The sequence below is a fragment of the Centroberyx gerrardi genome, chromosome 15 (assembly GCF_048128805.1).
Source record: "Centroberyx gerrardi isolate f3 chromosome 15, fCenGer3.hap1.cur.20231027, whole genome shotgun sequence".
Lineage (NCBI taxonomy): Eukaryota > Metazoa > Chordata > Actinopteri > Beryciformes > Berycidae > Centroberyx > Centroberyx gerrardi.
This window is the reverse complement of record NC_136011.1, coordinates 30004565-30018528: the sequence shown is the minus strand read 5'-3', so window position 1 is coordinate 30018528 and position 13964 is coordinate 30004565. Positions and strand designations below refer to the sequence as shown.

Sequence of the window (13964 nt, the reverse complement as noted above, 5' to 3'; positions counted from 1 at the left end):
CTACAGAGTCTCACTGGCAGAGAGAGGTGAGAGAGAGAGAGAGAGAGAGAGAGACTACAGAGTCTCACTGGCAGAGAGAGGTGAGAGAGAGAGAGAGAGAGAGAGAGAGAGAGACTACAGAGTCTCACTGGCAGAGAGAGGTGAGAGAGAGAGAGAGAGAGAGACTACAGAGTCTCACTGGCAGAGAGAGGTAGGAGAGAGAGAGAGAGAGAGAGAGAGAGAGAGAGAGAGAGAGACTACAGAGTCTCACTGGCAGAGAGAGGTAGGAGAGAGAGAGAGAGAGAGAGAGAGAGAGAGACTACAGAGTCTCACTGGCAGAGAGAGGTAGGAGAGAGGAGAGGGAGAGAGAGGAGAGAGACAGAGAGAGAGAGAGAGAGAGAGAGACTACAGAGTCTCACTGGCAGAGAGGTAGGAGAGAGAGAGAGAAGGAGAGAGAGAGAGAGAGAGAGACTACAGAGTCTCACTGGCAGAGAGAGAGAGAGGAGAGAGAGAGAGAGAGACTACAGAGTCTCACTGGCAGAGAGAGGTAGGAGAGAGAGAGGGAGAGAGAAGGAGAGAGAGAGAGAGAGAGACTACAGAGTCTCACTGGCAGAGAGAGGTAGGAGAGAGAGAGAGAGAGAGAGAGAGAGGAGAGAGAGAGAGAGACTACAGAGTCTCACTGGCAGAGAGAGAGAGACAGAGAGAGAGAAGGAGAGAGAGAGAGAGAGAGAGAGAAACTACAGAGTCTCACTGGCAGAGAGAGGTAGGAGAGAGAGAGAAAGAGAGACTACAGAGTCTCACTGGCAGAGAGGTAGGAGAGAGAGAGAGAAGGAGAGAGAGAGAGAGAGAGAAACTACAGAGTCTCACTGGCAGAGAGAGAGAGAGAGAGAGAAGGAGAGAGAGAGAGACTACAGAGTCTCACTGGCAGAGAGAGAGAGAGGAGAGAGAGAGAGAGGGACGCCTGGCTGACCCGTCTGTGTGTTCTGGCCCCTCCCCCTCTCGCCCGTTACCCAGTGATCCCGGCGGCCGACCTGTCGGAGCAGATCTCCACCGCCGGGACGGAAGCCTCCGGAACCGGCAACATGAAGTTCATGCTGAACGGAGCGCTGACCGTCGGCACGATGGACGGAGCCACGGCGGAGATGGCCGAGGAAGCCGGGCCGGAAAACCTCTTCATCTTCGGCATGAGGGTGGAGGACGTGGAGGAGATGGACAGGAGGGGGTGAGCGGGCCTCACAGGGGCTGATGGGAAATGTAGTCTTAATGTGGAGAAACCCCAGCACAGACAGTCTCACTTTATCTGGACAGTCCAGAGTTGATACTCAGCTTCCTGCAGTCTGGAAAGTCTGGAAAGGTTTGGAAAAAGAACTGGGTGTTTTCCAGGTCTCTTTGGAAATCGCACAAAAAAGTGGAAAATTCACTAAAAAGTTTCAAGTGATTCTCATAATTGTGAGTCAGCTTAGGGTCAGGTTGGGTTGGAGTTAGGTTTAAAAACAGGGTCAGGTCAGGGTTACATAGTCTATAGAGATTAGGCTTGGGCCGATATTCTATATCGAATGTTGTGATATTTTGCAAATAACGCAACATATTTTCTGCAATATTTTCCATGGTATCAAATATTGCACCCTAATAACTATTATTATTAATAGCCTACAAAGTTGATGTAATTTAGAAGAAATAAAATAGAGTACAAAAAAAGACAAAATGGGAAAAAACCTGTGATAATATCGTATATCGTGATATTTTGGCAGGACAGCATCGCGATATAAAATTTTGTATATCGCCCAAGCCTGATGGAGATGCACCACAACAAACAGTCAAATCACACTCAACAGCTACTTTTTATCACCTGATAGCTGCGTATCAACATTAGACGATCCAAATAAAGTGTCACTGCACCAACAATACTGCTGCTGTGAGACAGGCTCTCACTGGTTTACTGTAATGAGACCAAAAAGTTTCAAATATTCATTTGATAATGATTGATTGGTGGTTAAAAATGATTTGTGGAGCAACTTCAAATCAACTTGAGCATCAGTTTTGTCCCCGTCTGCTTCTCCACTCAACTGTCTTTCGCCAGGCTACATTTAAATGATCAAAGATTAAGGGAATTTAAATCAGCAAAACATTTTGAATTTTGTTGCTGATTCCTGATCTATTCGTCCGGTCAGAAAGTCTTTCAGTCGCCTTCAGTCCAGACTGAGGGACGCTCAGAAAGACCTGAACAGAGATCTCTGAATTCAAGTTAGAAAAGGTACAAACAAATTGCAATAGTGTTTATTTTGCAGATGATATTCTGTGTGATTCCTGCTAACTCCTCCTGTGTTTCTGCAGCTACAACGCCAGAGAATACTACGAGCGCCTGCCGGAGCTGAAGCTGGCCCTGGATCAGATCCAGACCGGCTTCTTCAGCCCGGCGGAGCCCGGCCTCTTCAGCGACCTGGTCTCCATGCTGCTGAACCACGACAGGTAGGGACAGGGACGCAACCGCAAGGAACTCTGGGATTCTGCTCTTAACTGACTCGCCTGGTTAAATAAAGGTTCAATCTAAAGCAGTGTTAAGTATTTGCATCAGTCTTTATTTTTCATTTCATCTCTCTGCTGTGAATCTCCTGTTCTCTCTCTTCAGGTTTAAGGTGTTTGCAGATTACGAAGCGTACGTCCGCTGCCAGGAGCGAGTCAGCGAGCTGTACAAGGTAACGTACAGTCAGGGAGTGTCATGTTGTGTTCAGTTCATAATAATAATAACTTTATTTATATAGCACCTTTAAAAACTGAGTTTACAAAGTGCTTTGACAGTCAACATAAAAGCAGAAAACTCAAAATGATTTTAAAAAAGCAAAGCAGTTGTCAAATCAGACACAACAGTGATGTAGTGTTAAACAAAAAGGAGGGTGAACTCTGACAACCAACAGAAAATCAAAAAAAAAAAAAATCAGTTATATTTTCAGAAAAAATATAATTTATGCTTTTCTCCCTTTGAAAAGCCACATTCTTATGAACTTCCATCAGTTTGATAATACTTGCTCTGTAAGATTTATGTCAGACTGAAAAGCTGGAAAACAGAGTTTAGCTGGGTGTGTTTTCAAATGTTGATGATTCCCACATTTTCTGTATTTTTAAACTAATTTAAAACCAGTAGATAATGATATCTGATATCTGCTGAATGGAAGGATATCTGCTGTTTTGAGGATGATATTATACCTTCAAAGCTCTTGAAAGTATCAGGATACATGAAGACATTTTTCACAAGTGGGAATCAAACCCCTGCTGGTGAGAATCCAGACTGTAAAAGAGTCTAATTCAGTCGACCAGGGACTGAAACCTCCTATATTAACTGTAAATGTTCTGTAAATAATGAACATCTCATACTGGATCCAGACTCTGCAGACCAGCAGCCCGTGTTCTGTGTTTCCCTGCAGAACCCGAGAGAGTGGACCAAGGTGGTGATCCGCAACATCGCCGCCTCCGGAAAGTTCTCCAGCGACCGGACCATCTCGCAGTACGCCCGCGAGATCTGGGGGGTGGAGCCGTCCGACGTGAAGATCCCCCCGCCCAACGAGCCGCCCGCCGAGACCCGGGACTGAGACGCAGGACCGAGATGCGGGACCGAGACGCAGGACCGATCCGTCTCGCTTCACAGCCCAGACAGAGGCCGAAGGTTCTGAACTCTAAATACACTCTTTTATTCATTTTTGGGTGACATTCATTATTTACTCATCCTCATTTCAGTGGAAACACCGGAACTGAAGTTTGTATGTCCACACAACACACGGCTAGGTAGCTATTCTCCATGTCGGCCTTCTCCAAAACAACTGAAGTGAACAGGAAGAGTTCCAAGAAAGACAAAACAGTGACAGCTCTGCAGCAGAAGCCGATATTTACTCCAGGATTCAGCCGTTCTTTTCGAAAGCGTTCATGCTTTGGCGCTCCCAAACGTCACATGTTCACATCGAGTAGAGCGTCACACAAAGAGCTCTGCATCAAGTCACTTATAAGACTACTCACTCACTCACTTACTCACCTGAGTTTCAGTCAAAAAAGAAACGTCTTCGATCGGAATCACAATCGTTTGGCTTCAGAACACCTGGATTCTGCTGCAGAGCTGTTTGAAGTCATTTTCTGGTCATTTTTCCCACAGCGCAGCCGAGGGCATGAGGAGCCAAATTCAGGTCAGGCGGTCAGTCAGACACCTGTCGCTTCGTGAGATGATGCGCTTCGTGAGATGGCCTCTAGAGGGCGTCTTTGACTAAGAGTCGGTCTCTCGCCTATGGGCTAAAAGCCATTCAGTCTCACACACTGATAAATGCCACAGAGCCCCACTCTCTGCCGTTAATTTACAGACATCCACGTCTTCTGCTGCCCTACAAACTTTAACGACAGGTAACTTTATCACCTGCGGTATTTAAGTTACGTTAGCCGCGCCGGTCAGTTTTGTGGAACGTACAAACTGCACCGGTGTTTCCACTGACATGAGGGGGTAAATAATGACAAAATGATATTTTTTGGGTGAACTAACCTCCACCAAGGAGCCTGAATCAGACTGGACTGCAGAATGAAATAATTCTGTTCATCTTGCAGAAAAACAAAATGTTTTTTTTTCGACTTTCCTACATTCAGCAGCTCCTCAGCAGGTTCCTGTAGTTTGGGACGACACACACACACATGTGTGTTACTTCTTGTGTTACTTGTGTTACTACCAATCCACTTCCACTGATAACAACACACTTTCTGTTTTTTATGAAATCCACTGATGAGGTGAATCCAGATGAAAGCCATTATCTCTTATTGATTTTCCTTACTGAATCTATACCGATCACACAGGAGGAGAAAAAAAAAAAGCAGATGAGTCAGAGGAGTTTGAAGCCTTGAGACAGTTGAGATGTGGATTGTGCAAAAGAGGCTAAAGCTCAATATCAGGCAGTGGTGGAAAGAGTACCAGAATGTCCTACTTAAGTAGAAGTACTGTTACTTTGCTGATATTTTACTTAAGTAGAAGTAAAAGTACAAGTACACAATAAAGCTACTCAATTACAGTAACATGAGTAACTGTAATTAGTTACTTTCACCCTTGGTATCAGGAAGATGTTTCTAATATTTTGTATAGATATAGTGTCATTATGAATGTTAGTGGGAAACTTCACAAGTGTGTGTCGTCCCAAACTGAACACACGGACGTGTTGAAAACGCTGCGTTCACGTCCCGTCAGAAAACACGACAGAACTTGGAAGCGTCTTCAACCCGTTATTTCTGTTTTAAAAATCAACCACAAACAAACTGCAGCAGATATTGCTTTCTTTTAGTGAGTAGATCTGATCATTTTAGTGTGAATATAAGTGATCATTTAGATTTTTATCACCTTGGACTTGCTGACCGGTGGATTCACTGCAGTGTTTGAGATGTCGGAGCTTACAAAACATTCCCACCTGTCCTACATGTGATCGCCACCAGGAGGCGACGTGAACCTTTTTTTCCCAGTCGGCAGCTTGTATTTACAGTAAATCTGACGTCAAGTGAACGCAGCATGAAACTCTGAGGTCCATTTAAACAGAGGGAATATTATATGAATATTACTGTATGGAGAAGATTATGAATATTATATGAATATTCCTGTGTTTGTCAGGGCCAAACCTCACTGGCTCAGATAAGATTTGATTAGAAAATAATTTGTAGCGTTTGTTTTCTCTTGCTGTTTGGAAGCTTTGTCTCTTTGCTTCTCATCCAGCTGTTAGAAACAGTTTGATTTAGCCAGTTAACATGAAGGGCTTCTTTCCAAAATGTTCCATATTCATAACGGAAATATCACGTCACAAATTACTCAGAATAATCTTGTAATCAACAGGTTTTAAAGAGCATTAAGTAATCAACTTATATGTTATATGTCTATAGACACCAGGAGGAAATACAACAACATCAGCAGCAGGTGTCTGGCACAGTGTGCGGTGGCCTGGAATGGACAGAAATAATGAAGTCAAAGTTTGACAATGTAGAATAAGCTAGCTAATTATAGCAGAAACGTAGTGAAGAGTTAATATATCACCATGTTAAATACTGGAATAATAAAACTTGATTTTGCCTTCGTAGCTCATTTTGGAAAGAAACTCTTCAGATAAACATAGAATAGAACAGTTAACCAAAACAATATTAACTACTTACATAGTTCTCTCTCTCTCTCTCTCTCTCTCTCTCTCTATGTCTCTCTCTCTCTCTCTCTGTCTCTCTCTCTCTCTCTCTCTATGTCTCTCTCTCTCTCACTCTCTCTCTCTCTCTCTCTCTCTATGTCTCTCTCTCTCACTCTCTCTCTCTCTCTCTCTCTCTGTTTGTCTCTCTCTCTCTCTCTCTCTCTCTCTCTCTCTCTCTATGTCTCTCTCTCTCTCTCTCTCTCTCTCTCTCTATGTCTCTCTCTCTCTCTCTCTCTCTCTCTCTCTCTCTATGTCTCTCTCTCTCACTCTCTCTCTCTCTCTCTCTCTCTCTCTCTGTTTGTCTCTCTCTCTCTCTCTCTCTCTCTCTCTATGTCTCTCTCTCTCTCTCTCTCTCTCTCCATCTGGATCAAACTGTAACTCGTGTGTTTTTCTACAAACCGTCTGGCTGTAAATGAATCTCAGCTTGTGTTCAGTACCTGGAAACCCAATGATTCTCTTTGTTCCATTGACTTACAGTGGAAGTCAAAATCTGTCCCACAGATGTAGAACAGAACTAAAAATCTTTCCTATTGACTTACAGTGGAGCCATGAATCTGTCTCATTGATTTACATTGGAACTAAGATAGTTTTGGTCCCATTGACTTACAACAGTAAGTCTGCTCCATTGACTTACAATAGCACTAAGTCTGTCCCATTAACCTGCAGTGAAACTAAGAATCTGTCCCATTGATATACAGTGGAACTATAAATCTCTGCCTTTGACTTACAGTGGAATTGAAAGTGTCTTTGTCCCATTCATTTTCATCTCCCTTCCATTGCTTACAGTAGAACTAAGAATTTGTCCCATTGACTTACAATGGAACTAAAAAATAATAATATTTTGGCTTCCAGTGGAACTACGATCATTTTTCTTCCAGTGACTCAAGGGAAGTAAGATCATTTTTGTCCCATTGACTTGCAGTAGAGTCCTCCCTGTCCCATTGACTTACAGTGGAATAAATGTCTTTGTCCCTTTAACTCACAGTTAAAAATCTGTTTTTAGTTCCGACTTTAACTTTCAACAGTTATGTCTGTTCCATTGACTTATAATGGAACTAAAAACCTTTTGCCATTGATTTACAGCAGAATTCTGATTCTCTTTGTTCCATTGACTTACAATGGAAGTCAGAATCTTTTCCCATTGATTACGATGGTTGTGTCTTCTTCAGGAAATCCAGCTGGTTTTTAAATGTTTCTGCACTTTATAGATTCAAACCGACAGCTGGTGGCGCTAAAGGCCTTGGTGTGATGTCACAGGTGGCTTCTGGGTAATGGAGTCCATTCAGAATCACTGTTTACTCAACATGAATGTCAGTCTGACTCAAACTTAAAGCTTCTGTCAGTTTCTTCAGTACTGTATCTCCTGTCTGTCTGCTGGGGAAAATAAAGTTTTTACACCTGCAATGTGTTCACCCATAACTGTATAATGATATTTAATACCAATTTATATTTTTTAGCATAACACTTTTAATAAATCTTCTTTATTTGTTTTGTAATATTTTATGAGTAATATTCAATATCAATATTTATAATATAAAATGTCATATTTTGTGATATTATTTAGAATATAATTCAAATAAGACAGCTGGAAAGGTTTTTTTTGGTGCTCCAGTTTCCAGGTCAGAGGGGGAATCGAACCTGCGACCTCAGGTCAGCAGGCGGATCTGGAGTTATACAAAATCATCCTCATTTCAAGTTTCTAAAGTACAGGCTCTAGACCCAGAGGAAGGTACCAGTGACTCGTATTTAACTATTGAGCTGCATCAATGCACATAGAGCATGAGTACATAAAAAATGTACTCTCTTACTCCGGTGTTACTAAGTCTATGGTAAGAGTCTTAGACAAAGAGCTAACAGGACTAGAATAAGTCATTTACAAGTCTGGTTAGATTATAAATGCAATTAAGCATGCTTTATTAACCTGACCCATCCACCAGATCCAGAATCAATATTAATACTACCAAAATATCAATAGGCCTATGTGTGACCAATGGTCTCCGGTTCTGCTTACTAGCCCAAGTGCTGCACAGGAGCTGGGATGGATGGAGAATTTACAGTGGTTTATTCTGTAATAGTGGGACACACACACAACCACAATCAGTTGGCATTAATGGAAAGTTGGTCTGCTATTCGCTCCAGCTTGAGCCACAGCATGAGAATCCTACTCTGCTGTGGGTCACCCACAATGCCCTGCATATAATACAAAACACAAACCTTGGATTTCTGCTATGCACTTTCATTAGAAAATAAAAATGAAGAGAGAAATTATGGTTGGTGGTCCCAAATTAAACAGGAATTGAAATATATACATAAATTATTTATTCATACCGTTACATACACCCCCCTTAAATTCTGTTAAAATTGGGGCTACACCTGAACATTACCAAAACAAGAAAAAGAAAAGAAAATGAGGGTAAAAAGGGTCCATCCAAAACTTGAAACCTGAGCACTGATGTATAATGTAGTCATTATGAAATTCTTCCATAAGAAGTGCAAAAGAATAGGGTGGTACCGGGCCCCATACTTAATACAGACCAAAAGAAGATGCCATTTACACCTCCTAAACACCTACATAACTTAGCTCTTACCATATAGGCTACCTCAAATCAAACAAAATGTCACCAAGTCTTACTCAGCCTATACTCAAAGAAAACAAAACAAAAACAAAAAAAATACCTCAATGACTCAGACCACAAATACACTCTTAAGAAGACCCAAAACAGAACCTGTAACAGGTAAGGTATCCTCAACTCTCTGTTCAGACATCTCACAAATCAACCTAGTTGGAGGTCTGACCCGTCTTCCATCCCTTGTAATGACTGAACCTGTGCGACCTGTGTGCAAGCTACGAGGCTGTGTGCAAACTACCGCATCTGAGCCAACTGCACCTGTGGGAATCATTGCAGGAGATGGAATCAATGAGAGCTAAGCGGCTTGCATCAGGTAGGTCTGAAACTGGCACATGAGCCACACTGACTGGGTCTGGATTGGGTAAGTGAGCTACACTGACTGGGTCTGGTTCAGGTAGGTGAGCTACACTGACTGGGTCTGGCACCTTGTCAGCGTCCACCCCAGTGTCAAGGTTGTGTACCGAATAGTCAGGGGCGCTGTCCAAAATGTCATCTGATGGAGAATCACTTCTTGCATCAATTGATGGGTCATTATCTGGGACACTCGCACGGTCAGAGCCAGCAGCTTCAGGGGTGTGCATGAGCCAGTCCATGGTCCGGATATTACGATCCTCACTGTTGCCCACTGCCACTAACTCCTGAACACTCCCACACGCCATGTCACTGAGATCCGAGCCCACAGGGGAGCCCTGAATCTCATCTTCATCCAAGGCAAGGAAATCAACCGGGAGGAGAAGGTTCCTGTGTACAACTTTCTCTCTGCCAGTTAGGACGTCTCTTATCCTATAGACATTAATCCTGGATCTCACTGAAACAACGTCATATGGAGTTGAGTCCCATTTGTCTGCAATTTTCCTCTTGCCTCTCTCACCACGATTAGCCAACAGAACGCGGTCACCAATAGCTAATGGCGAACCCTTGACTTTGCGGTTGTAGAGTTTGGCATGGCGTGCTTGTTGTTCGAGGCTATGCTTCCGAGCAATCTGTGCTGCCTCACTCAGGTCCCGCTTCAGGTGAGTAACAAACTCATGGCAGCTGACAACTTTGTCATCCAGCAGAACATGTTGGAACATGATGTCCACTGGAAGATGTGGAACCCGCCCGAACATCAGAAAAAACGGGGCAAAACCGGTAGTCTCATGCACAGTACAATTGTAGCTGAAGGTCAGCGTCTGCAGCATCTGTGGCCACCTGGCTTTCGCTTTCGGGGGAAGAGCCCTTATCATGTTCCCAAGAGTCCTGTTGAAGCATTCCACAACACCGTTGCCCATCGGGTGGTACGGGGTGGTATGTGACTTGTGCACCCCTGCCATCTCCAGAAGATCCTTCATAAGCTTGCTCTCAAAATTGGCGCCCTGATCGGAATGGATTCTTTTGGGGAAGCCATAGACGCAGAAGAAGTCATCCCACAACCGGCGGGCGACATGTTTTGCAGACTGGCTCCGACAGGGGAAGGCATGCGCCAGCTTGGAAAAATGGTCCGTGACTACTAAGACATCGACGGTTTTCTTGTTGTCCGACTCAGCAGACCAAAAGTCGATGCACACCAATTCCATTGGAGCGGATGTATGAATGTTCTCAAGGGGTGCACGAGCTTCTGGTTCAGGTGTTTTTCCAACGACACATCTCTCACATCGATGTACATAGTTCGTAACATCCTTCTCCATTCCAGTCCAGAAGAACCTTTCCCTGGCAAGGGAGAGTGTCCTTGCACGACCTTGGTGACCAGCTGTATCATGGACGCCAAGAAGAACCTGATGCCTGATACTGTCTGGTATGATGAATTGAAAGAGCTTCTTATTAAGCCGATGGTCCTTTTTCACTCTGTACAGGATCCCATCACGTATTTTTAACTTTTTCCAGTGTCTGAGGAGCTTAGTGACACAGCTTGGCTCGGATGCCCTCTCCTGTCTGGTAGGCTTCCTGTGTCGTCGCACATAGTACAGAGCTCTACTCACTGTTGCATCCTGTTCCTGCAGACTCAAGAGCTGGCTCTGTGGGATAACAATAGAAGGATCTTCCCCAGGCAGCTGTAGCGATGACGGACTAGCACCAGACAATCTGGACAGTCCACCGCTACCATGGGCCTCCAACACTGCAGAAACCTCTTCGGGACTGACGGAACCTCCCTCAAGCTGAGAGACAACTTCGGCACCTGGGTCAGGCGTGCCCGCACTCACCTCCTCGACAGCTTGGCAGTTGTTGGAAAGCCGGAAGGCATCCTGCACAGTTCCCCTGACAACGCCATTGACCTCATCCAGCAGCACGATCTAAGGCTCTTTCATCAGACGATGACTAACACACGACTGGACGAATGGCTCACGACTCAAAGCATCGGCAACGGTGTTCTTTGCTCCTGGAACATACTTCAAATCAAAGTCGTATGCAGCGAGCTTGGCCACCCATCTTTGTTTGCAAGCATCCAGACGTGGCTTTGTCAGGATGTAGGACAGAGGATTGTTATCAGTCCATGCGGTGAAATGTCTCCCTTTTAGCCAATGGCCAAATTTCTCACAAATGGCCCACTTTAACGCTAAGAATTCCAACCTGTGTGCAGGGTAATTCATGACAGCGTCTTACTGGCGAATGCGACAGGCCTTGCAATCGTCTCTCCAGGTGGTACTTGTGACAGGACAGCTCCTATCCCATCGAATGAGGCATCAACAGCAAAGATGAATGGCGCGTCGAAGTTGGGGTGAGCCAAGGTGACATTATGCGCCAGTTCGTATTTCAGGCTCTCGAACGATTCTCGACATGCAGAAGTCCAGTCACTTGGTACGAGAACTGGGGGAGAAGAAGACTTTTTCTTCGGCTTCCTGCCCTTCTTGACATTACTCTGTGTTTGCCGCTGAGAAAGAAGCCCGAACAAAGGCTTGGCTTTAGCAGAACAATCTTCATCTCAGCAGCTGTCTTTAGTCAGCAGTGTGAGTGTTTCTCTCTCCCTCCTCTATCTGACAAGAGACACTGAGGAACCAGACAAAAACCCAAACCCAGGGTAGAGTGGTTCAGTGAATGTGGAGTGGAAGGTGTGGATGTGGATCAGTGTGTCAGAGGAAACTCTGTAGAAGGACAGAGAGCCAGCAGACCAGTCCAGATACACTGCTACTCTGTCAGAGTCAGAGGAGGAGGGGGAAGATATGTCTGTTGATCTGTTATTGTGCCAGACAGAGTAATGATCATCACAGCAGATCAGACTCCAGGACTTTTCATTCCCTCCAAGCCAACAGTCATCACCCCTTCCTCTCCTACTGATTCCTCTGTAAGTCACTCCTATAGAAACCCATCCTTTCCACTTGACCTCCCAGTAACAGCGACCAGTCAGACCATTTCTACACAGCAGCTGTTCCCAGTACTCAAATCTCTCTGGGTGATCAGGATATGGCTGCTCTTTCATCACTGCTGTCACCTTTCTGTTGTCTTCAGACAGGAAGAGGTCTCTGTGTGCTGTGTTTGGGTCCAGTGTGAGTTCACAGGCATCTGATGAGAGAACAAGACTCAATACAGCAGCAACTTTATAATCTAACAGACCTGTTGAGTTTGACAATTCATGTTTTAATGCAGTTTCATGATGGCACATGATGTCAGCCATCATAATGAATGGATGTCACATACTGTGGTGTAGATGGGCTTTCCATCTCAACTGATGAATGTGTGTTGCTTTGTTTTCATGAATCAAACTAAATACACACTTACACTTCCTCAGACCTGGTTTCAACCACTGCACTCCACCATGGTCCACACTGGGGAATAAACAAAGTCAGATTCTCTTTAATGATGGAAACATTAATAACCTTCCATATGAAGGATTTTCCATACAGCATCAGTCATAACTGCTGTTAAACATTACACAGTATTCCTGAGCTTCTCAGTGTGACAGAGAAAATGTGTGTGACTCTCAGCCTTCTAGCAGACGTTGCCTCTCCAGACCTGAGAGAGTCCAGTCTCCAGTGTGGATCCTCCAGTCCAGCAGAGAGCAGCTTCACTCCTGAGGCTCCTGGATGATTGTAGCTCAGGTCCAGCTCTCTCAGATGGGAGGGGTTGGAGCTCAGAGCTGAGGCCAGAGAAGCACAGCCTTCCTCTGTGAGCAGACAGCCTGCCAGCCTGCACACACACACACACACACACACACACACACACACACACACACACACACACAGCAAACAGCTACATATTGCTGCATTTTCATCCAATGATAAAATGATATCGATATTTATCTCGGTTCAATTTTCCTCGATTTTGAAATAAATCCAGCTTGATAACTTTCAATAACGACCACAGCAGAGTTCCTCTCTTAAAGCATAATTCCAATTATTTTCAACCTCATTTTATTTATTTTAATTTTTGCCGTCATGACGATTGATTGTGTTCAAAATGTCTTCACTTCCTTCACTGTAGAGCTTTATGTATCTTCAGTTAGCTGGGAGCGCTGCTGTCCAATACACACACACAGCAAACACACTCTCCAACAGTTAAACCCAAAAAGTAATTTCAACACAATAACTCTCACACTGCAGTTACACGTCTTTAGATAGTTGTGACTGAATAATTATCAGTTATAATAGTCTGTTTGATAGTTTTTTAGCGTTGCTCACACACTTCCTTATTTATTTTACTGGCTGCTGGTTTTCTGCTGCGTTCAGGTCAGAGTGGAAGAAGATCAGGGTCGTGGCTAGAAGGTCAAACTCTCGTTGCCGCTGGCGCTCTGTTGACTGCAAGGAGGTGACTGTTGCTAGGTTACCGGTACGCTAACCACAAAAATGCCAGACAGCGCCCACAGTTCCAGAAGTTTATTAGAATTTAACATATTTTTTCACAAACAAAGTAAAGCCAGATCACTCCTCTCTTTGCTGACTGATGGTTCACTGTGAACGAAGCACTCTGCCTGTAGCCTGATGCTGCGTCTTCACAGCGGCATCATTTCACGCGAGGGATCGCGCTGCTTCCCAGTATTGGACGCTTGATAGGCGTGCTTCCATATTAGTTCCTTGCTGCACCTGATTGGACGAACGCTGTCGCTCGCTGGGCCGTCTGCCCCCAGATTTCAAACTGGAAAAACTTGCATCAGTGCAGATGGATTCATCAACAACAACAGCGAAGACCCTGGTAAGTTGATCATTTACTATATTTGTGCTTCTGTGGTGATATAATGGAGATATGACCATCTATAGTGTAT

The 13964-nt window shown here is 44.4% G+C and overlaps 2 protein-coding genes and 2 long non-coding RNA genes across 4 annotated transcripts in view; 3 read left to right on the top strand and 1 right to left on the bottom strand.

The window, feature by feature from the left end:
- Positions 1-4198, top strand: part of pygb (phosphorylase, glycogen; brain) — a 22905-nt gene extending 18707 nt beyond the window's left edge. The window contains exons 16-20 of the mRNA XM_078288878.1: positions 1-26; positions 994-1201; positions 2314-2448; positions 2609-2675; positions 3402-4198. The exon at positions 1-26 is cut by the window's left edge and continues 116 nt beyond it. Coding sequence (XP_078145004.1) covers positions 1-26; positions 994-1201; positions 2314-2448; positions 2609-2675; positions 3402-3566 — 601 coding nt within the window. The 3' untranslated portion in view covers positions 3567-4198. The remainder of the gene's footprint in view (positions 27-993; positions 1202-2313; positions 2449-2608; positions 2676-3401) is intronic.
- The window catches only part of LOC144542372 (uncharacterized), a 221900-nt gene that overhangs the window by 67735 nt on the left and 140201 nt on the right, over positions 1-13964 (top strand). The window lies entirely within an intron of this gene.
- Positions 6540-7565, top strand: LOC144542371 (uncharacterized). The gene is made up of 2 exons (XR_013507230.1): positions 6540-7123; positions 7291-7565. It is a non-coding gene; the product is annotated as an uncharacterized LOC144542371 (long non-coding RNA).
- Positions 11692-12903, bottom strand: LOC144542378 (stonustoxin subunit beta-like; the record flags this gene model as incomplete). The annotated part of the gene is made up of 3 exons (XM_078288899.1): positions 11692-12268; positions 12485-12531; positions 12719-12903. Coding segments are annotated over 3 exons (762 nt in total), but the record flags the coding sequence as incomplete, so codon positions are not given.